The 19,126-nt window shown below is 49.3% G+C and overlaps 6 protein-coding genes, 1 long non-coding RNA gene and 1 other non-coding gene across 12 annotated transcripts; 2 read left to right on the top strand and 6 right to left on the bottom strand.

Annotated features, from left to right (window-relative positions):
• Positions 1–16: 16 nt before the first annotated feature.
• On the bottom strand, positions 17–341 carry LOC112345272. Its single transcript, XR_002991989.1, has 3 exons — positions 259–341; positions 158–208; positions 17–96 (listed from the first exon to the last, which is right to left on the bottom strand). It is a non-coding gene; the product is annotated as an uncharacterized LOC112345272 (long non-coding RNA).
• An 85-nt stretch (positions 342–426) lies between these two features.
• Positions 427–2,310, bottom strand: LOC112345300 (probable glutamate carboxypeptidase LAMP1). The gene is made up of 7 exons (XM_024671723.1): positions 1,424–2,310; positions 1,243–1,286; positions 1,116–1,197; positions 976–1,059; positions 763–915; positions 647–708; positions 427–581 (listed from the first exon to the last, which is right to left on the bottom strand). The coding sequence occupies exons 1-7, from the start codon at positions 2,270–2,272 to the stop codon at positions 506–508; spliced, it is 1,350 nt and encodes a 449-aa protein (XP_024527491.1). The 5' UTR covers positions 2,273–2,310; the 3' UTR covers positions 427–505.
• Positions 2,311–2,349: 39 nt separating this feature from the next.
• Positions 2,350–3,763, bottom strand: LOC9636128 (CRM-domain containing factor CFM2, chloroplastic). Its single transcript, XM_024671623.1, has 4 exons — positions 3,683–3,763; positions 3,399–3,627; positions 2,894–3,313; positions 2,350–2,825 (listed from the first exon to the last, which is right to left on the bottom strand). Exons 1-4 carry the CDS (start codon positions 3,760–3,762, stop codon positions 2,376–2,378), a joined length of 1,179 nt encoding a protein of 392 aa, XP_024527391.1. The 5' UTR covers position 3,763; the 3' UTR covers positions 2,350–2,375.
• A 54-nt stretch (positions 3,764–3,817) lies between these two features.
• On the bottom strand, positions 3,818–3,889 carry TRNAG-UCC. The gene has a single exon. It is a non-coding gene; the product is annotated as a tRNA-Gly (tRNA).
• A 2,414-nt stretch (positions 3,890–6,303) lies between these two features.
• LOC9636127 (probable cytokinin riboside 5'-monophosphate phosphoribohydrolase LOGL10) lies at positions 6,304–10,507 on the bottom strand. Of its 5 annotated transcripts, XM_002966772.2 has the most exons (10): positions 9,734–9,778; positions 9,575–9,684; positions 9,348–9,493; positions 8,069–9,195; positions 7,216–7,313; positions 7,112–7,142; positions 6,925–7,024; positions 6,782–6,852; positions 6,580–6,723; positions 6,304–6,523 (listed from the first exon to the last, which is right to left on the bottom strand). In XM_002966772.2, the coding sequence occupies exons 4-10, from the start codon at positions 8,183–8,185 to the stop codon at positions 6,422–6,424; spliced, it is 663 nt and encodes a 220-aa protein (XP_002966818.1). In that variant the 5' UTR covers positions 8,186–9,195; positions 9,348–9,493; positions 9,575–9,684; positions 9,734–9,778; the 3' UTR covers positions 6,304–6,421. The 5 variants fall into 5 exon arrangements, 1 of the variants encoding a protein (XP_002966818.1); XR_002992059.1 differs by lacking the exons at positions 6,304–6,523; positions 6,580–6,723; positions 6,782–6,852; ... (1 more) ...; positions 7,112–7,142; positions 7,216–7,313 and adding exons at positions 9,831–10,342; positions 10,396–10,507 and having other exon boundaries at positions 8,391–9,195; positions 9,734–9,782; XR_002992061.1 differs by lacking the exons at positions 6,304–6,523; positions 6,580–6,723; positions 6,782–6,852; ... (1 more) ...; positions 7,112–7,142; positions 7,216–7,313 and adding exons at positions 9,831–10,342; positions 10,396–10,507 and having other exon boundaries at positions 8,391–9,195; positions 9,575–9,655; positions 9,734–9,782.
• A 14-nt stretch (positions 10,508–10,521) lies between these two features.
• Positions 10,522–15,846, top strand: LOC9634676 (transcription initiation factor TFIID subunit 2). The gene is made up of 27 exons (XM_024672290.1): positions 10,522–10,676; positions 10,726–11,053; positions 11,120–11,253; positions 11,316–11,385; positions 11,437–11,633; positions 11,688–11,841; positions 11,895–11,979; positions 12,026–12,117; positions 12,174–12,299; positions 12,349–12,402; positions 12,453–12,515; positions 12,574–12,671; positions 12,721–13,026; positions 13,075–13,162; positions 13,219–13,341; positions 13,397–13,453; positions 13,502–13,581; positions 13,630–13,672; positions 13,722–13,808; positions 13,865–13,954; positions 14,013–14,071; positions 14,119–14,209; positions 14,262–14,427; positions 14,479–14,656; positions 14,709–15,567; positions 15,617–15,677; positions 15,735–15,846. The coding sequence occupies exons 1-26, from the start codon at positions 10,543–10,545 to the stop codon at positions 15,668–15,670; spliced, it is 3,816 nt and encodes a 1,271-aa protein (XP_024528058.1). The 5' UTR covers positions 10,522–10,542; the 3' UTR covers positions 15,671–15,677; positions 15,735–15,846.
• Positions 15,707–17,104, top strand: LOC112345299. Its single transcript, XM_024671722.1, has one exon. It carries the CDS (start codon positions 15,707–15,709, stop codon positions 17,102–17,104), a length of 1,398 nt encoding a protein of 465 aa, XP_024527490.1.
• A 216-nt stretch (positions 17,105–17,320) lies between these two features.
• On the bottom strand, positions 17,321–19,055 carry LOC9634397 (transcription initiation factor IIB). Its single transcript, XM_002966771.2, has 7 exons — positions 18,550–19,055; positions 18,462–18,486; positions 18,171–18,300; positions 17,979–18,109; positions 17,835–17,923; positions 17,712–17,788; positions 17,321–17,656 (listed from the first exon to the last, which is right to left on the bottom strand). The coding sequence occupies exons 1-7, from the start codon at positions 18,894–18,896 to the stop codon at positions 17,523–17,525; spliced, it is 933 nt and encodes a 310-aa protein (XP_002966817.1). The 5' UTR covers positions 18,897–19,055; the 3' UTR covers positions 17,321–17,522.
• Positions 19,056–19,126: the final 71 nt, after the last annotated feature.

Here is a 19,126-nt window from a genome sequence, read left to right as displayed (position 1 = left end):
AGGGATCTTGGAGGCAAGTTCACGAAGTTGATCCACCACAGAATGAAGTGGGAAGAAATTTACGTCGCGCGACTTGCTGAGGCTAAGTATATTAACCTGGAAAAACCCATGAGACAAATCTTCACCAAGCGAAAGAAGAAAAAAGAGAAAAGCTTACTGGATGACCCGAAATAAGCAGGAACCTGGCCTCCAAATCCTTTACAGCGACCTTTAAGAAACAATCCAACTCATGAAAAGCAATGATATAATCGCTAGTACCTCCAGGACATTTGCATACGAGACATAGTTGAAAGGCAAGATCGTGTCCATGGCCAAGCGCCTCGCAAGCAGTCCCCAGACTTTCACCACTAGCACCAAAGCCTCGAAATCTTATAAAAAAGAATCAAAAGCAAAGTTTCAACTGTCGCATGGCGATGAAACTCAGGGTCTCCAAAGTTTTTCATCCAGTTGTAATTGTCATAGAGTGAATGATACACGGAAAAATCTGAGTTTTTTTCTTTGTACGTCATGCTGGTGGAGGGAATTCCTGCGTGCTGCAAGAATGGAGCGTAGTCGGAGCCACCACTGCCCAGCCTCCCGACCTGAGTCGATCAAACCATTAATACGGAGCAGAGGAGATGGTAATGATAAATTCTTTGTCCCTTACACAATCGTTTGATTTCCACACCACGAGTCAAATATGGTTCCATTTGAGTCTGGATCTTTCACCTTGAGAGAACCAAAATGCCATGAGCTGCAAAAGAAATGGTAAGATTTGCGTACCATTTTGGTGACTTCGACTAAAAGGTTGTCAAGCTGAGGCGTAGCAGACGCTGAGAAAGAACTGCCTGTTACTGCTTCATCCACGTTTAAATAAGCCACCGCTCGAGCCTTAAGCATGGCCAAATTGTCCTCGACCCACTCTGTAGAACCAGTCTATTAAGAGAGGAAATTTTTATGAGTAAACACGAAGATAATAGAGACACCAAGGATTACCAGGCTGTACTCTTCGGCATCCCAGCTGCAAAATACGATTGTTCTCGCTGGTCTTCTCAGAAACTGTCCAAAGATGCGAGCTATCTAAAAACTCGCAAAAACACGAAAAGTTTCTTTGAGGAATAACATGAAAGCTTTACCTCCAAAAGGCAGGCAGTTCCGCTGTTTGGATCGCCGGCTCCATACGTCCAAGCGTCTCGGTGATTCCCAAGAAGCACATATCTATGTGTCAAAGCTTGAGAAACAATACACTAATTTGAAGCTCACCTATCTTTCTCAGAGCCTTCTATAATTCCAAAAACGCGCAGTGGTCAGGTTAGCCTGCCAGGAAGTACGTAGTGCTCAAAAGCTTTAATATTTTTTTTGCAGAAGTTACCTCGTAGCGAAGATCAAGTTTTACAGGTCCTTTCCCAGCTCGATACGCATCGACTGCAAGTCCTCCTTGTCAGGAATCAGGAGCAACAGGGCCTCCCAGCGCCTCGATGATTGGAAGAGCGTCGCGAGCGGAGATTGGCAGCGCCGGGATCGCTGGAACTCCCAGCCTTGTCAAGTTGGAAGCGTCCAGTCTCTCGGAAAGCTTGCTACTCGGCCACCCCGGCGTGAGAGGATCCCCGGGGTCCTGGATCACGGAGCCTCTCTGGACTCCACTTGGAGGCAACCATCGCGAGAATGGATAGTAGCCTTCAGTGGTAGCGTTCGTGGCGTAGTCTCGAGGATCCGGATACAAAACCACGGCCACCGCGCCTTCCTCCTGCGCGTTAAACACGATATCCCCTCGAAAGCTCTTGCCAAGCCTGGCGATCACCACGCTCCCTCTCACCTCCACTCCCAGGCTCTTGAGCTCGTCAAAATCGGATTTTTGGCCGTAGTTTGCGTACACCACCTCGGCAAGAGCTTCCCCAGACGGCGAGTAAGCGAAGAAAGTTGGAATGACTCCAGAGGAATCGCCATCGCCATCCACGGTCTCTTCGTCAAGAGCCAAGCTGAGTGACGAGTTTCTTGGGTAGACCACGGACAACGATCGCTTCAATGGATACGAGACGAGTACCTCGTAGTCGACCGTGCGCGTGGAGAGCCCAAACTCGCGGAATCTCTCCTCGACGAACTTGGCAGTAGCAAATCCCTGCGGCGTCCCCGCGACGTGGGGGTGGAGCGTGAGATTGTGGAGCAAGGCGGCGATGGAGCGAGTGCTAACTTGGGTCACGAAGAACCAAGCCGGAAGCGAGCTTAGGTAGAGATTGATCGCGATGATCGCGACGAGCAGCAGTAAAATGTGGGTGGCGAGAGTGCCAAACATCTCTTTCTTCGAGCTCGTACTTAAAAATCTTCTCTTCTCTCGCAAGAACCCTACCTGACAGTGGGATCCAAGTCATATCATAAGCTTATCTCCCTGGATTTATTTAAGAGTGGAGTCTTGGGAATGGATATGGTACTCCCAGGCCACGGAGGTACGCTTTTATCCCCCCACACCTGCGAATCTTGTAATCAAACAAGTTCTTTCTCGCGCGTCTCCTCTCCTTCCCAATCTCGGTCTTGTGGCGGCCAAGTTCTCTCCCAAATCTGGACGCCATCTTTTTTTCCACTCGCTCGAGGCTCGCCTGTGTAGCTATAACATCCGCTGCTGCTGCTCTAGCCTGATCTTTATCACCATTCTCCCCTTCTACTTGACAACCACCTTGATCTAAACCTTCTTCTCTGTCTTCGTTGCCAGCCCCTGGTAAGACTATCATCGGCTGCGTGGCTTGAGCGGGCTCTCTGTCTTCTTTGAGAAAGTGGTACCTGGAAATGTATTGTCCCAGCCTGTAAACTTGTGAATCCAAAGCCCGTTGGATGTGGTGCCTGGAATCGGCCTGGAAAAACAAAACAGCAAACTCGTCAAAGAAGAACAAGAGGGAAAAGAAAAGAGCAGCAAATTTACATTTCTCCTGTCGACAGCTTCCAAAGTTGGAGGATAGAGCTCCTCTGGTGTCTGGTAGTTCTTACCACGAAACATAATCACCGTCCTGTCCTCAAGGACATCGAGTACGATGCCTCCACTCAATCTCGCTAGCTCGGCACCGATTCTCCGCGTCTCCTCCATGCTGTTGTGGCGGGGGCACTTGATCCTCACCGTCTCATGGAACTTCCAGTTGGTGTGGATGTTGTGGATCACACCTCCGTAGATCCCACGCTTACCGACGGACGCAAAGTTCTGGTTTTTGTTTCCAATCCTTGCGTAGTGCGCCGCCTCTCCTTCACTCAGAGGCTCCGTTTCTCGCAAGCAACGCTTTCCTTCGGTGAGATGGGACGAATGCTTTCGCCGGATCTCCGTCCTGTTGAGATCGATCGTGTACAAAGCCTGGAAGAAACGAGCGAAAGAAAATACATAAACAAAAGCAACTAAGAAGAGTGCTCCTTGGAAAAGAAGAAGTTCTAAGACGTACCCTTCGGATCTTTACTTCGAGAAACTCCTTCTCGGTCTTGGGAGCACGGTTCTTGTCCTCCTCCCTTCTCTTGCGAATCTCCTCTCGGATTTGTTGCTTGACGAGCTCCTTGACGAGATTCCTCTTCTTGATCCGGAAATCCATAGACAGCTGCTGATCGTGGTCCGGATTCTCATCCTGGCGTTGCTGCTCAGTCGCTAGATTCGTCTGCCTCACTCCAGACAGAACCCTGCGATAATTTCCACTCCATCGGGCCTCCACATTCCCGGCATTCTTCCTCGTACCTTGAGGAAGCGGCAACAGGCTGTGCTCCAGTGGCGGCAGTGCACATCGCCGATCGCCATATGAGGGAAAAGGAGCGCATCCTCTCCATAAACCCTAGAGCCGACACGTGGCAAAAAGATTTTAGGCATTAAAAATGCATCAACCGGGAGTCGAACCCGGGTCTATTGCTTGGAAGGCAATTATCCTAACCGTTGGACTACTGATGCTTATTAGATTTAAAGTAAAGTTGATGAAGGAAGGAGCTCTATTAAAACTGAAAATCTTATGGATTTACTACATGAAATCGGCATCGACAGGATTTTTGTACATGGACTTAAATGGAATTTCTATCGTTGGTGTGCACCATTGCCATTTTATCACTAAAATATTTTTCGTTCATTACAACTATACGCATTGAATTTTACAGACTTTGAAGATATTTGCAAGGCTTGTGACAGCGTTGCCTCTGGATCCACTGATCACTAACAAGCACAGAGAAATCCTGTTCTCCTAAACGTAATTGCAGCATCCAATCTTGTGGTTTATTGTCCTGGGAAAGATTTCCAATCTCTCAAGTTGCGAGGCACATTCCATGTTGTCGGCACTTGTAATTGCTAGAGCAAGAGATGGATTTGCAAGAAGAATCAAAACGCAGGCAAAGAGGGGCCATTTGCGACATGGATCGAGCTGGATCGAGAATGCCCTTAAATCGTCTGGTCCATGGTGTCAAACAAATCTCCATACAAAGAATCCTCTTCGTTTTGACTGGAAGCAAAATGGGCGCGAACGAGCATTGGACGGCCGCGATCGCAACAAATCTTAGGGTTTAGGCGAGGATGCAGCGACGCCCAGTCAAGAGGTTGCGCTGCGTGTGTGGGAGCGATGGCGGGGAATACGATCTGGCCAAGGCAGTCAAGGCGCACGAGGCCATCGCCGCAATCGACAAGAGTAAGCTGTGCACTGCCGGTGAGATCACGGTGATTCCATATCCGGGAATCGGCAAGGCGCCGTCGATGCCCGGAGGAGATCTCCAGTTTGTTGGTCGCCGTGATCTTGAGAGCCTGGTGGAAGCAGCCAAAGAGACAAAAACGCTGCTAGTCGTTGGGCCGTGTGGAATCGGCAAGAGTTGCTTGCTCAGGGCTTTGGCTTGCGGGTGGATTCACGATGCCGCGGGGACTAACAGCAGGATTGTTTGCCTCTGGGACCTCGCGATTGCTATCGCTAAGCAGGACTTGGGCGGGTGCGTGAAGAACGCGCTGAGGTTCACGTTTTGCAAGGAGGCCGAGCTGCTGGATGAGTTAGATCGCTTGGGTTCTATGCAAGACATTGCCAAGTTCTTCCGCGATCGAGTAGCAGCCGCGGGTGACGAGTTTTACTTTGTCGTCGATCAGTGGGAGATGCTTGACGCTGTTGGAGAGGAAATGCCAGTGACAGTGCCCGCCAAGGAGCTGCGTAAGATGTTCCACAGCGATTTGTTTGCTTTGTTCTCACTTGCAGCAGTGACTGTCTTGGGGCTGTCTCGTGGGGTTGGAATGACGCAGGAGTACTTGCAGCTGCGGTATAGTCCGTGCGAACTCTTGCTTCTGGAGGATGGTTTCTACGGGGTGAGCTGTTCTTTCTTGTGGATGTTTGTGTTTTGATTTCTAAAGTCTTGGTTGGCAGGAGGAGCTGACTGCTTTCCGAGACAAGCTGAGCGTTCTCGGGCTCCTTTGCTCGCGATTCCCGAAGCGCTCAATGCTTGTGGAGCATTACACAGGGAGGCACCCGTTTTCGTTGGCCGTCTTGGACAGCAGCTGCCGGAGCTATGCACTCGGCAAGCTCGTGGCCCGCGAACTACCAAGTTCGTGGTTACACCGCCGTGGTCCGGAAAGGAAGCTTAGTCCGGAAGAGGTAGTAGCATGCCTGGAGGACGACGAGGACTGGCTGGCGGCGATTGAGACTTTCTTGTCATCGGGTGAGATGGCGCGGATCAGGGTCTCGCTTGAGTACGCGCTGGCGATGCGAAAGCCGCTGCGACGGGCATGCCAGACGATAGAGGACATGGTTAAGTTTGATTCGAGTTTCATTGTTGGCGACGGGGAGGAGGGGTCTGAGTTTGTGACTGAGCACATCGCCCTAGTGTATGCGGATGTGTTCCGAACAGCGGAGAAGGCCAATGTCTTCAGTGGTTCTTGCCACACCGGATCCGGCATGAATTTTTCAACCTTGCATTAGCAACATCCATGGAACTTAGTGATGATAGTGTACGTGTTCATCATTGGTGTCTGCAACTCTCGTGTCCCAATTTTGTAATCTGACCTTTGTCTTTGAAACAAAATCTGCCGCAAGTTTCTTCACGTAGACAGACAATCCAAAAGCTCTTCCACTCAATCGCTAGTTAAATAGATTTAAACCATGTACAAGCCGAAGAACAATGCGACACCACTACAGGAATTGGTGAGGTACAAAAGAGTCGTGCGTTCGAATCCGCGCCCCAACATGCTTGGGAAAATTAAAGGAGTGATCAGTTTGTTTTATTTGAGGGTCCCTCTTCTTCGGGTGGGTTCGAACCCGGGATCGGCTCTACAAGACTATCCCTCAGGTCCCTGGGCTGGCCAGTCTTCCCAGGGTTGATCACTTGAAAAATATTGCGTCTCTCTTCTACATGAAATAAACTTTGGTTTAGTTAAGCCTTGAGCCTTTCAAGGGTCAACACAGGGTTTACAAAGCGTCAACAAATAGTCATCTTGAAAAAGAAAAGAATTGGTTTAAACATTTTCTCACAGCGTATGGCTTGGGGGTGCCGATGCTGCCGAGTACCCCAATTGTTCCATCTCCCACGTCTCTTTTGGAGCAACCGAGACGTGGTTTGGAACATAAGCCTGCCAAACAAACAAAGGATCACGAGGAAACTTGTACACAACCGAGGAAAACTTACCTCTAGTCTATCAAGGAGCTCGCCCGCAGTCGATGCGGAAATGACAATTTGCCTGGACGACGGCTTGATGAATCCTTCCTCCGTGCCCTTGTCAAACAGGGCGAGCAGCGGATTGTAGTAACCATCAACGTTTAGCAGGCCGACCTGAAAGAGAGACGACAAACATCAGACTTTCCATGTGAGAAACTGCGAGATCTCTTACAGGCTTATCATGAATGCCTAACTGGGACCACGTTATCATTTCCAGCAGCTCCTCTAGCGTACCATATCCGCCTGGCAACAACGAAGAATGTGTCAATACTTTTCACAGGCTAGAAAGCGCGAGAAAGCGCGAGAAAACTATACCCGGAAGTGCGATAAAGGCCTCCGCCTGCCGTGCCATCTCGGCTTTCCTCTGGTGCATGTCGGATACGACTTTCACCTCTCCGACCGTCTTGCCTGAAATCTAGAAAGGAAATGAAACGAGCTTTGGGGAATGAGTGCCCGTCCCAACGAGCCAGCCACATGGAAATAAATGGTAAACCTGTACTACCTCGTGAGGCATCAACGCTTTTGGGATTACTCTGCGAGGAGGACAGCCAAAAGGTCAGAGGGGCGAAAAGAACGTTAAAAAACACAACAAAAAGCACTACGTACCCAGTAACGCGACAGCCACCTTCGTAAACCGCTTCCGCTATAAGTCCCATCAGTCCGACGTTGCCGCCTCCGTAAACCAGATCGATTTTCCTCTTTACCTGTAGACGCCAAAAACACGCAAAGCTCGTTAGAGAACAAACCACAAAAGGGATCGCACACAACAAACTTATACAACAAATCGGGCGTGAGGAGACAAGAGCTTGGGAATATAAAGTACCACCAAAATAACGAGTTCACGCGCTCAGAGAGAGATGCAAGCTCATCCTCCTGGCTCAACCACACCAAACATATCAATTCCATGACAGCCTGGCCACTCTCGTGCCCGAGCAAATTATCCTCCGAAAGCACTCCAGGAGACAAGGAATGAATCGCCTTTTATGCACCACTCTATAGTTTTGCTCATAAGGAGCGAATGTATCGAGGTAAGGAAACCAGGGACAACATCACCACACCGGGACAGAGACCACTTTCTACGCAAAACAAACCAAAAACAATGCAAGAACACACATGAGAGAAAGAAGCGGAAGCAAAAGTAAACTATGGTGGTGGTCGAGCAATGCAAAAGTCGTCGCATGATAAGCTAAGTGGAAGTCACAAGCGATGCAACGGGATTAAACCGAGACTAAAATAATAGGAGGGAAAAAAAAAAAAAAAAATTAAAAAGGAGAGCCTTCCATTCTATCCAAGAACTCCCCCACCAAAATAAAGAAAGAGCTTGCTGTGATTCGTTCGAAACTAGCACACCGATCTCCAAAAAAGAAACCTTGCAGACAATGGCGCACATTCATTCACTCATGCACTCGCTCATCAAAGAAATGCAATGCGCAAGGGAATAGAGGAAGCATCACATTACCAATTCGCGGCCGAGGTCGGCAGCCGCGGCGCCGTAGCTCGTCTTCTTCCCGCTGCTACTGCCGCAAAACACACAAATCCTCACAAATTTCGACCTCCCTCCCCCGGAATCGTCCATCTCTCCACGGATCAGCACGCCACAGCGCCGAAAGCTCCCACCCGAACAGCGTTGCGCGGGCGCCTAGCAGCGCCGCCTCCTCGTCGCAGCGCAATCGATCGTCCTCGCCGTCGCCATACCTTCTTCCCTTCAATTCTTTCTTCTCCCACACACAAAGAAAAGTCCCAGCCTCGAGACCTTATAACACACACAGCACACACACAAAGAAGAAAAACTAGGTCATCTTTCCGGGAGCGTTTTTCTTTCCACATCTTTTGCACTAATCACGTAGCAGTCGCAATCTTTTGCTTTGGCCCCCGATGGTCACAACGTAAAAGAAATGTTGACGCTTCCACGCTGGCCGGGGCGCTTTCAAATAACAGATTGCGAGGCAACGTTGTTGTTTTAACTTTTTATACCGTGGCTTTGGAAATGGTCGTCCCCTGTCCAGGTGCTTCCACTGGAACAAAGAACCCTGCGAGATTTGGTTAATAAGATTTTTTGCTTACCTTGTTAAGTAGAATTCTTTGCGAGTCGAAGAAGATCCAAGCGAGATTTTGTGTTCCATGATCACCAACATATAGTGGCTGACGATCACGTTGCTAATCAAAAGTCCAGCCTTTTCATTAATGCGATGATGCGAGAGAGAGAGAGAGAGAGAGAGAGAGAGAGGGAGAGAGAGAGAGAGGGAGAGAGAGACAGAGCCTGCGACTGAGATGAAGATAAGCATAAGCAAAGCTCACAAAAGGAAAAGATATGGAGCTTACTTACGCTGCGCGCTTCGGGGCCTTTAAAGCCCTGTATGGACACGCATCCTGGCGAGGAAACATAGAGGCCAGGCGACCTGCCTCTTATCTCCTCCTGCGCTGCCGAGACACGCATTGCATTGTAACCGGTGAGATCTTCCCAAAGATCCGTGACGTTGATGGAGAGTGTATCCCGGGAGAGTTAAAAAAGACACTGAATGTGTCCCGGTGTTCCAGCGATAGACCTTTTGGAATGACTTGGTAAGTCACTTCGGCTGCTCTGGTCTGTGCGGAAGAAACCATGATAGCTTGTCAGGACAACGTTGAGAAAGAGAGAAAGTTGGGAGGAGGAAAAAAGGACAGAGCTTCTGTGCAGTACTTTGATGATGAAGTGTGTGAGAGAGAAGGGAAACAGAGGTGTGTGTGAGATGTTTTACCTGGAGAAAGATTGGAATCAATCCCCGTCCCTGTTGAGCCACTACTCGCTATCACATCACATTATGGAAAAGAGCACGGTACTGCGGATCTACAACAACTGCCACTGGCCGCACATTCAATCCCTCTTGTATGTTATTGCTGCAACCTTTAAAAAAAAAAAGGAAGAGAAAAAAACCAAAAGAGCTTTCCAGAACGAGACAGGTAAGAAAATCGAGCAAGTGCTTACCTTTAGTTCTTACATGGAGAGAGGAACGAAGAAAAAGGAATGAATCATCATACGAGCTTGTGCTTAGACAGATCGTTCTTACTTTAAGGTACAATGCGGAAGAATAGAACCTAGAGAATAAGAAAAAGGAGAACGGAAAAGAAAGAAAGAAGCTCTTACTTTGGTTGGATGCTGGAACATTGTTGATCCTCGCGCGTCCTTTGTCAACCTCAAGATGGAATATAAGTACGTGATAAAGACGAAGAGAAAAACTTACTAGAACCGCCTAAAGGTTTTGGTCTCGTCCTGGATTGGAATCCACACGATATCCTTCCTCTTCATGTGTGTAACCCACCCAGGGTCCCCGGAATCCTTGCCTTTCCAGTCGGTTCTCTCGCACCAGTCCCACGAATTGGTGGCCCTCGGCCCCGGAATCTCGATCACTTCCTCCGGATCCTCGAGCGGGGAGTTCACGAACTGCGTGTAATCCATCACGTCCTCGTTGTAAGCATCCGTGACGAGCTTCTCCCCGCGGCCAAACTCCTTGTTGATCTCATCGGCGATGGCCCTCAGCACCGGCTTCTGATAGAGCGCCTCCTGCTTGTGGTTTCGCTGGAAGTCGTCCGCCGCCTTGGCGATCTTCATCGTGACGGCGAAGTGATTGCCCCTGTCCAGCAGCCATTCGGCATGGAGAAGCACGCGCTTGCCTTGCTCGATGAAATCCCTCTCGGCAGGCTGCGCGAAGTAGCAATGCCGCTTCTCCCGGTGCATCAGTGGATCCACCTTGGTCTGTCGAAGCCGATCAATCCCACCGCGAAGAAATCCTAGATCTAAGAGCATACCAGGGTGCGCCGGCGCCTGCGCTTGTTGAAATCCTGATCGCCTCCTCCTGCCTGGGCGAATACGCTGCGCATTGGGACCGCCATAGCCATCGCCATAATTTAGGGTTTGCCGGGGTTTAGGGTTCTTCACGTTTTTGGAGCCCTAGCATGGCGAAGCCGCGCAAACAGAAGCAGGGAGGAGTGGCGGATGGCGCTGGGGAGAATGGCGGCGACGCCGGCGTCATCGTGCGCCACCAGAAGCTGTGCGTCGCGATCGACATGGAGCACGAATCAATCGTCGGGTATTTTCTCAAAAACCTTGGAGATTTTCCTCATTGTAGCCTAGGGCAGGCACACGGAGCTGGACGTAGCGTCCAGGAACAGCGTGGGGGAGTTCCACTCCGGGGGACTGGAAATCTTGCAAGTTCTTGTGGATGGAGTCCCTGCGAAGTTTGAGAGGAAGCGAAGGACACCGAATTCATCTCAGCAGGCCAGCCCTCGCGTTCAATCGCTACAAACTGCTGCTGCCACTGCTTATTCCAGCTACAAGGCTGTCTTGGCGGCAGAAAGCTCACCCGATCTCTTCATCACCTTGTCCGCGGCGTCTCCTTCCCAGGCAGAAAATCTGTGTCAAGAGAACGGGTCGTCGCAAGACGTTCCAAAGCTATCCACAGCGCAGGTAAAGCTCTTTTTCAACTGTTAGTTCTATGCTTGAACTACTTTCTTGTTTCTTGATTGCTTACAGCCGGTGAAGCTCGTACAAATTCATTTCGCGCTAGAAAAATCGAAGAGCAAAATTTTCTTCTCCACGAATTTATTTCAGACGCATCGTGTGCAACATTGGTTTCCTTGCCTTGGCTCGATGTCGAGCAGATGCAGGTACACTATGCGTTATTTCGTAGGTTTTTTTTTTTTTTTTTCTTACATTTCTCTTTCGCCAGCAGCTACCATTTAGAATTCACTGTACAGTCTGATTACGTTGCAGTAAGCGCTGGAAATCTTCTGTATCAGGTACCATCTTTATCTTGTCGAGGTGTTTGAATCGACTACTTTCTGTCACAGGTTCTGAGTAAGGAGGGAAACATGAAGACATATGTCTACAACTTGGATGTACCAACGCCAGCCTCATTTGTGACTCTGGTTTCTACACCCTTGGAAGTTATTCCTGAGCGACAAAATGCAAACGTGTCACATATGTGTCCACCAGGCTTTACCTCGAAGCTTCAAAGCTCTGTAAATTGCTATTACTCTCTATTCAGGTTAGTAGTATCATTTTTAATTTTTTTGTTTCATCACTTGTACCGTATTTGCAGTCTATACGAGGAGTACTTGGGTGCTGAATTTCCTTTTGGATCCTACAAGCAAGTTTTTATTGACTCCGAGCATTCGGTTGCCTCTCTATCAGTAGGAGCATCAATGGCGGTTTTTAGCTCGCATCTACTTGTAGACGAACGGGTTATTGACCAGGTAAGAATGGTGCCTCTGTAGTTTAGTTACTGATGTCTCTCATCTCCTTGAAGGCAATCATAACTCAAATCAAACTCTCTCAAGCGTTAGCTCAACAATGGTTTGGAGTGTTTATAACGCCAGAAACCGATCGCGATGGTAAATTTGCCATAAAAAATCATATGAAAATTTTGTTTTTGTGCAGTATGGCTTTTAGAAGGCATATCCGGCTTTCTTGTACATTTGTTCATAAGAAAATTTTTGGGAAATAACGAGGCACTATATCGGAAATTCAAGGTAGCTTCTTCTAATGGAAGGGATGCATTCTTATCTTTTTGCGTATGTATCACTAGGCTATCGAAGCTGTAACTGACGCAGATGTTGAAAGTTTTCCACCTCTTAGTCCATCTTCCGTTCCTGCTGGTGTTTTCCGGGCGGAGAAGCTGGGGCTTCTTGGGAAAATCCGGCTATGGAAAGCCGTACGACTATCATGACTTTTTTTGCTCTTTTGATTCTGTTGTTTTACAGGTAACCGTGATTCAGATGCTTGAGAAACAGATGGGGCCAGAATCTCTTCGTAAGGTACTAAGCGAAAAAATTTCATGACTTAATATGCTGAGCTATATACACAGGTTCTGCAAAGGATTGTATCGAGGGCTGGAGAACGTAACATGAGAACACTCAGTACAAAAGAGGTGCTTGTTTTCCATTTTCCCAGCTTGCTTCCTTAGCAGTTATTTCCAAGGGCTTCAGTTCAGGCATTTTGCAAACAAAATTGGAAACCTCGAACGTCCATTCTTAAAAGAATTTTTTCCTCGATGGGTGGAATCACAAGGCTGCCCGTTGCTAAGGTCTGTTATTGTTTTCTTTTAAAAGTGTAAGTACTGACACGCGGTGCAGGATGGGATTTGAGTACAACAAGAGAAGAAATATTGTGGAGTTCGCAGTTCATCGGGACTGCACAGCTCCAGAAGTCATGATGCTGGGGAACAAGTCCATCGCTGACGTTGGATGGCCTGGAATGATGAACATTCAAATACACGAACTCGACGGCATGTATGATCATCCGAATCTATCTCTGTCAGGAGACGTGCATCAGCTTTTGGAGATTCCATGCCATTCCAAAATGGCAAATCGTCGTCCCCAGCGGCCAAAAAAGCCCGGGAAGGTGGAAATTATTGATGATTTGGCAGACGATAAACCAAGGTATGAGGCTTTTTTGGAAATGTCTCGTCTTTAATTCTATTTTTTCAGTGTGGAGTCTCCGCTGTTATGGCTGCGTGCTGATCCTGGTATGGACTACCTAACGAAGATACAGCTTTGGCAACCTGAGCAAATGTGGGTAAGTTGTAAACCTCAGCATTCTCTATAGCTTCTCTTATTTTTGCATTCCGACAGATTAATCAACTAGAGAGAGACAAGGATGCTGTGGCACAGTTGCAAGCAATTGCAGCTCTACAAAAGCTACCTGTGTCGTTTTCGATAGTAAACGCGCTGAATGGCTGCCTTATTGATCCCAAGGCAAGCTGTTAACTTCTTTCATGTCTAGAAGCCTATAAGCGGAGGCGCTATGCAGGTATTTTGCCGTGTCCGGGTCGAGGCTGCTTTCGCACTAGCTAACACGGCCGGAGAGGTTTGTTCAGTTCTTTTCTTTCGGCCGCTATACTTTTTCTTTGTCCAGGGGACATCATGGTTGGGACTTGGACACCTCATGAAGTATTACAAAAGCCGATGCTTTGATATGGAAATTGGACTCCCGAGGTTTGTACTTGAGTTTTCTGTTCGTGCTCTAACATGGAACTATATCAGACCCAATAGCTTCCATGATTTTTCCGAATACTTCGTCCTTCAGGTACCATCTCATGCTAATATGCTTTGAGCCTTACTAGTCTTTCGTATAGGCAATCCCTCCGGCAGTTGGAACCGTTCGTGGTAATCAAGGGAAGAGTCCACCAGAAGCCGTTGAATTCATTCTTAATATTCTCAAGGTTGCTACCTGGATGTCACTAGAATTTTAACATCATGGAGTTGTTATCTATTCCAGCACAACGACAACAGTGGAAATGCTTATTCGGATTCTTTCTGGCTTTCGTCTGTTATTGAATCAGTAGGCGAACTAGAAATCAGTCAACAGGTAAGCTCAGCTTCTTTTTTATTTTCTATCTTGTTTTAGCTTGACTTGCTTGTTACAGAGCATTCCAAAATTCGCAAGAATTTTGAAGCAGATTGATCGGTATTTTCAGTATGATAGGTATGATTGAATGCTCGTCGTCCTGGTTTTCTTACCCACGTACACAGACTAATGCCGAGCTACAATTGTATATTAACTCGAAGTTGCATTCAGACTTTAACTCGCCTTGCTTTGAAGTTCAACACAGTCATTTCCCTGGTATGTTTTTGTTGTCCATTCTTGGATGACGACTCCGCACAACATTTTGTAGGCACCTATTGAAACGCTGTTGTCTCCTTTCAAAGTGCTAACAACACCCTGGCAAGTGAGGGTTGCAGCTTTGCAAGCACAGTTGGACATGAAGTTCCAGTCGGAAAGTCTAAATTCGTCGCTCCGAGTCGCCCTTGATTTTGTCAGAGAAGATCCATGTGCAAGAGGTCAGCTTCCATCTTCATGTGAATTGTCGTGCTAATGCTGTCGACTTTCAGTTCAATGCAAGGTGATGTCTTACGCTTTACGTATCTGTCTACGGAAGCATGCGTCAACGTCGTCTGTGGATTCTTCGACTGTCTCGTCGCTCCTGGAGTTTTTTGAAAGTGAACAATGTGCCGTGAATCACAAGTTGAGGCATTATATTTTCTCTATCTTGCAAGTTCTCGCGGGAAAGTAAGCATTTCTCACCCGTTGAATTGTGCTACACTGCTGACGTCTATTGCAGGCCTGCAACGTTGCTACGAGTGAGTAGGCTCCCACCAAAAGGACCCGTATTATTATCACCCACGGGAAAGAAAGATGATGTTGATGTTTCAAAGCTTAAGGTGCGTGTGATCCAGGCCGCGAAGAAGGAACCAGAACAACAGAAAGCTGGAAAATTGACTTTGCGGCTAAAATCCAGTACCTTCCAAAATGCGGACGCTCTACTCAAATTGCCTTCTCCGACTACTGCTCCTGAAAGTGTGAAGAGCGCCAAGTCAAGTACGATAGATCAACCGCAGGCAGCGAAGCCTTCGAGCTCGAGCAGCCAGGCGGCCGAAGCTTCGGTGCTTGTCGGTCCAGAGAAGATGGACATTGACGACAGTCTTGGCAGCTCGCAGTTCAAGGATCTCATCGAAGTCATCGACGTAAATCCTGTTCCGGAAGCACCAGTTGCGAGAAACGAAGCTGTAGACGAACAAGTAGCTGAGGCTTCTCAAAAGGAGGAGAGGAAGGAGAAGAAAGACAAGGACAGGAAAGACAAGAAGGAGAAGAAGAAGGAGAAGAAAGAGAAGAAGGACAAGAAAGATCGAAAGGAGAAGAAAGAAAAGAAGCACAAGGATAAGAAACACAAGAAGGACAAGGACAGGCACAAGCGCGAGGGAACAGAGCAGCAGCCTAAGAACGAGAATCAATCGCCCGGCTCTGACGTTGCGGTTGTTCCTGCCAGCCAAGTAAACGAAAGCGAGACCGCCGTTCGCCAACCCAGCATTCTCCTCAAAGTGAAGCAGGAAATAAGCGACGCAAACATGTCAGCTCCGCCGGTGCAAGCTTCATCAGCAACGAGTACACCACCACCACAACCACAAGTTACTGCTACCAAGGTATGATCGAAGCTTTGCTTGTGATCTTCTCATGGTTTTCTTTCTTCAGAGGCCTGGAGAAGGTGGTTTCAAGCTGAAAATTAAAAGACCCAAAGTCGAGTGAGAGCCGGGTAAGAAAAAAAAACTTTCGCTCAAAGGAATGTTTCTGATTAGGGCGGTTTGCGCAGGCAAGAAGCTCCGGCGATCGATCTCTTCCAGCGCTGGCCCGTCGGTGGAGCATCTCCGTGCCGTGCCCTTCACTCGCTCCCGAGAAGATGCAAGGTCAGACTACGACGCCTACCACAGCTCCGTCATCTCCTACGTCCCGTCGCTGTCCCCGAGCGTCAAGGAGAGGTTTCTACCATTCTGGGCAGTGTGCTCCGTGGCCAAGGTGGCCATCGACAGCGCTCAAATCGGCTACCTCAAGCACAGGTACAACTTCGCCACGAAGAGGATGGAGACTTACACATCGTGGCAGCTCGTCTACTTCTCGAAGAATGAGAGACCCTCCTGGGAACGCAGGCATGATCCCAACGAGGACCTCGACATGCAGATATACGCTTCCTACGAGTACCGCAGGGCCTATGTCAACGGGCTGAGATGCGTCGGCTGTTTCAGCGGTGCAACCAGGCTGACTCCCGAGATGGTGGAGGGTCCAGACGGAGTGAGAGGACTGGAGGAGTTCCGGATGAACGCACAGGCAGCTCTGGACTTGGCCAAGACGGCTGTGTACCGTCAAGCTCAGGCCAACGCTCGCGACTTCCTGCTCAGGATCTTCCCGGGGTCTTGGGACGCGAGAGGGATCAACCTCGACTTCCTGATGGACAGCGTGCTGGTGGCACCCATCTACGTACCCGTCTACATCTTCGAGAGCTCCTACTTCACCGAGATGGTGCGGACGTTCGTCCACGGCGCGAGAAGCTCCGCTGTCGGTGGCCAGAGGCTCTACCACGCACCGCTGGCGGCAATCGGTGGCGGCATGGCCTGCGCGGCGATGGCGTACCACATGTCCGGCTCCGTGCCGCTGGGAGCGTGCGTGGTGGCGGCGACCATCGCCAGTACCGTGGCGTTGCTCTTCCCGGTTCTGGTGCTCCGGTTTCGAGAGTGGTGGCGAGTAAGAGAGAGCGCGCAGCACGTCTGGAGGGACTGGGGCCAGGAGTACGTGAACGCTTACGAGATGTGGGAGGAGCTCGCGCGGAAGCAGCAGACAAGGCGGGAGGAGGCGAGGCAGCGCAGGTTTTACGAAGAGCAGACTAGATACCGGCGATCGGATTACTCTCGCCAGAGGCAGGAGGAGCCTTCTTCTGGCTATGGTGGTGGCGGCAGCAATCCGGATCCAAAGGGCTACTACGCGAGGCTGGGTCTCCAGCCCGGCGCGTCCGAGAGCGAGATCAAGGCGGCGTTCCGGGCGCTGGCGCTCAAGCACCACCCCGACAGGCACCAGGATCCCGGGAACAAGGCTAAAGCCAAGGCCAACTTTGTGAGGATCACCGAGGCGTACGAGGTGTTAAGGGATCCAAACAAGCGGAGGGAGTACCAGCAGCAACGCGGCTACTAAGTAGGAGTGTATCAAAGTGGATCTTCTCTTCCCCCATTTTTTGTTCTACCCTGTTGACCATCCCATTGACTAATGTTCTCAAAATAAGATAAGTCAACTATCTCTTCTCAAAATAAAGTCAACGTTGTTGACTACAAAGTCGGAAGATCAAGTCAGCGTTGGTACTACTCTTTTCAAAAAGTCAACATAGTCTCACTACGCTGACTATAAAGCCTAGAACAAAATAGTCAAAGCTGTATTGCTCTTTAAAGACTCAATCCATTCATACATAGATAGTTGGCGGTGAACTGAGAATGTAATAGTTTGGCAGCACGCAAAGGTCTTCCTTTTCCAACCCGAGAACAATCGGTTTATTCTCACAGCAGCAGCCTTTGCTCGTTTGGAGGAAGAGTGTCGTGCAGGCTCTTGTCTGTGCTCGTCACTGTGCGAGGAAGCGCTTGACATCTTCCGGCTTGCAGTACCAATCGGGCACCAGGCGTGTGGCATGGGGCCGCAAATAGTTGAAGGAATTCTTGATCGTAGCCTCGGCCACGCCAGCCACTCGCGATATCTCTGTAGTCGGAAAGAAGCAATGTGACGACCACCAAGACAAAGCGAGAAACGTTACCTTTTAGAGGCTTCTTGTCCTCCGATACCTGAGATATCATGTAAATCGCAGCGGCAGCGATCGAAATCGGACTCTTCCTGCAAGAATGACTGAATCCAAAACTTGATCCAAAATGCCATCTACCTTATGTCGAGCTCCTCCACCTTCTTCACTGTATCGGTTGCTGCTCGCACGGCTTGGTTGGTCATTCCCAAGTGCGAGCAAAAACGCCTCTGCAACAAGGAGTGTAAACGTCCATCGTCAGCATAACGAGCTTTTGATGCTTACCAAAAAGTCGCCAGCGTGAATGGAACCCATGGACATCGATTTTCCCATCTCTTCCTCCAGACGCTTGACAATAAAATTTGTGGCCCGTCCAATCTCCTTTTTCGTGGCACCATTGGCAACAGAGTGAATTTCTGCGGAAACAAAAGCCCCGTCAATGGCAAAGAACAAGAGGAAAAAAAGAGCACACCATACCTTTGAACGTTCGCGGTTTATCCTCTTGTCTACAAGCAATGTATAAGCAAGCAGCCAAGATAGCATCCTGACTCCGTCCCCTTATGGATTTCATATCCTCCACTTTTTTGTAAATCTCATCAGCACGATCCTTCATAACAAGGACGTTCTGTGCGTGAGCCCGGAAAGAAACGGCTAGTCTCCAAAGACTAGGACAAAGACCAAAAAACTCGCAGCAACACAACAACAACACGACTCGGGTACTTTCTCAAACAGGCAGGCAAACGCAAAAGATCTCAAACAAAATCACACCTTAATTGTGGATACCAATCCCAAGCTGCAAAACAAAACACAAAACTTCCAGTCAAGAGATTGTCCGAGCTAAAAAAGCAAGTTTTACCGATCAGCCATGGTGCCTATCGTCTTGAAAGCGAGGAGGAGCGCCCGGTCGGGGTTGGTTCCATGGTTTTGCCACTTGCCGAGGGCGGCATAGTCGCCCTGCGAACCATTCCCCCTGGAGATGGTGGTAGAAAGGCCCCCATCCGTGAGAAGGGGATTCGAAGGGCCACCGACACGAACGGGGTCATTGGAGCCGGAATCGTCCGAAAAGGTCCGCCACTCGGAGCTCTCGTCGATGAAATGCGCCTCTAGCACCAGGCCGCACTCCATGCACACCGTATCCCCCGCGGCATGATCCACGACGATGTCCACCTCGCGCCGGCAATCCGGGCACACCGTCTTCTGCATCCTCGCTCGCGCGCGCGCCTGGCGCTGGCGCTGGTAGCGTTGCTGCTAGCGGCTGGCTCACCTCGAGAATCAGGGAGAGATCTCACGCCGCGCGCCTTCGATAGAGGCGCTCTCTCGCCCTCCTCGTCGTCGCGGAGGATTAGGGCACAAGCTTCTGGAAAATAAGGGCAAGAGGAATTTATAAGCACAGGGGGCCGTGGATGAGGATCGACGGTATCCGTGCTAATCCC

This window comes from Selaginella moellendorffii, unplaced genomic scaffold (assembly GCF_000143415.4).
Source record: "Selaginella moellendorffii unplaced genomic scaffold, v1.0 SELMOscaffold_8, whole genome shotgun sequence".
Taxonomy (NCBI): domain Eukaryota; kingdom Viridiplantae; phylum Streptophyta; class Lycopodiopsida; order Selaginellales; family Selaginellaceae; genus Selaginella; species Selaginella moellendorffii.
This window is presented reverse-complemented; position numbering and strand designations above follow the sequence as displayed.

Coding starts and splice junctions, on each gene's coding strand:
- LOC112345300 (XM_024671723.1), bottom strand. CDS start 2,272: ATGTTTGGCACTCTCGCCACCCACATTTTACTGCTGCTCGTCGCGATC. Junction 1,060..1,115: donor GAACTGCCTGCCTTTTGGAG/GTAAAGCTTTCA, acceptor GCGAGTTTTTAG/ATAGCTCGCATCTTTGGACA. Junction 709..762: donor TAGTCGAAGTCACCAAAATG/GTACGCAAATCT, acceptor GGTTCTCTCAAG/GTGAAAGATCCAGACTCAAA.
- LOC9636128 (XM_024671623.1), bottom strand. CDS start 3,762: ATGCGCTCCTTTTCCCTCATATGGCGATCGGCGATGTGCACTGCCGCC. Junction 3,314..3,398: donor TCGAAGTAAAGATCCGAAGG/GTACGTCTTAGA, acceptor CGTTTCTTCCAG/GCTTTGTACACGATCGATCT. Junction 2,826..2,893: donor AAGCTGTCGACAGGAGAAAT/GTAAATTTGCTG, acceptor TTGTTTTTCCAG/GCCGATTCCAGGCACCACAT.
- LOC9636127 (XM_002966772.2), bottom strand. CDS start 8,185: ATGGACGATTCCGGGGGAGGGAGGTCGAAATTTGTGAGGATTTGTGTG. Junction 7,025..7,111: donor AAGCGTTGATGCCTCACGAG/GTAGTACAGGTT, acceptor TTTCCTTTCTAG/ATTTCAGGCAAGACGGTCGG. Junction 6,724..6,781: donor TAGGCATTCATGATAAGCCT/GTAAGAGATCTC, acceptor TCTCTCTTTCAG/GTCGGCCTGCTAAACGTTGA.
- LOC9634676 (XM_024672290.1), top strand. CDS start 10,543: ATGGCGAAGCCGCGCAAACAGAAGCAGGGAGGAGTGGCGGATGGCGCT. Junction 11,634..11,687: donor TGCTATTACTCTCTATTCAG/GTTAGTAGTATC, acceptor CCGTATTTGCAG/TCTATACGAGGAGTACTTGG. Junction 13,163..13,218: donor GGCAACCTGAGCAAATGTGG/GTAAGTTGTAAA, acceptor GCATTCCGACAG/ATTAATCAACTAGAGAGAGA.
- LOC112345299 (XM_024671722.1), top strand. CDS start 15,707: ATGTTTCTGATTAGGGCGGTTTGCGCAGGCAAGAAGCTCCGGCGATCG.
- LOC9634397 (XM_002966771.2), bottom strand. CDS start 18,896: ATGCAGAAGACGGTGTGCCCGGATTGCCGGCGCGAGGTGGACATCGTC. Junction 17,924..17,978: donor TTCACGCTGGCGACTTTTTG/GTAAGCATCAAA, acceptor TCCTTGTTGCAG/AGGCGTTTTTGCTCGCACTT. Junction 17,657..17,711: donor GGACAAGAAGCCTCTAAAAG/GTAACGTTTCTC, acceptor TTCCGACTACAG/AGATATCGCGAGTGGCTGGC.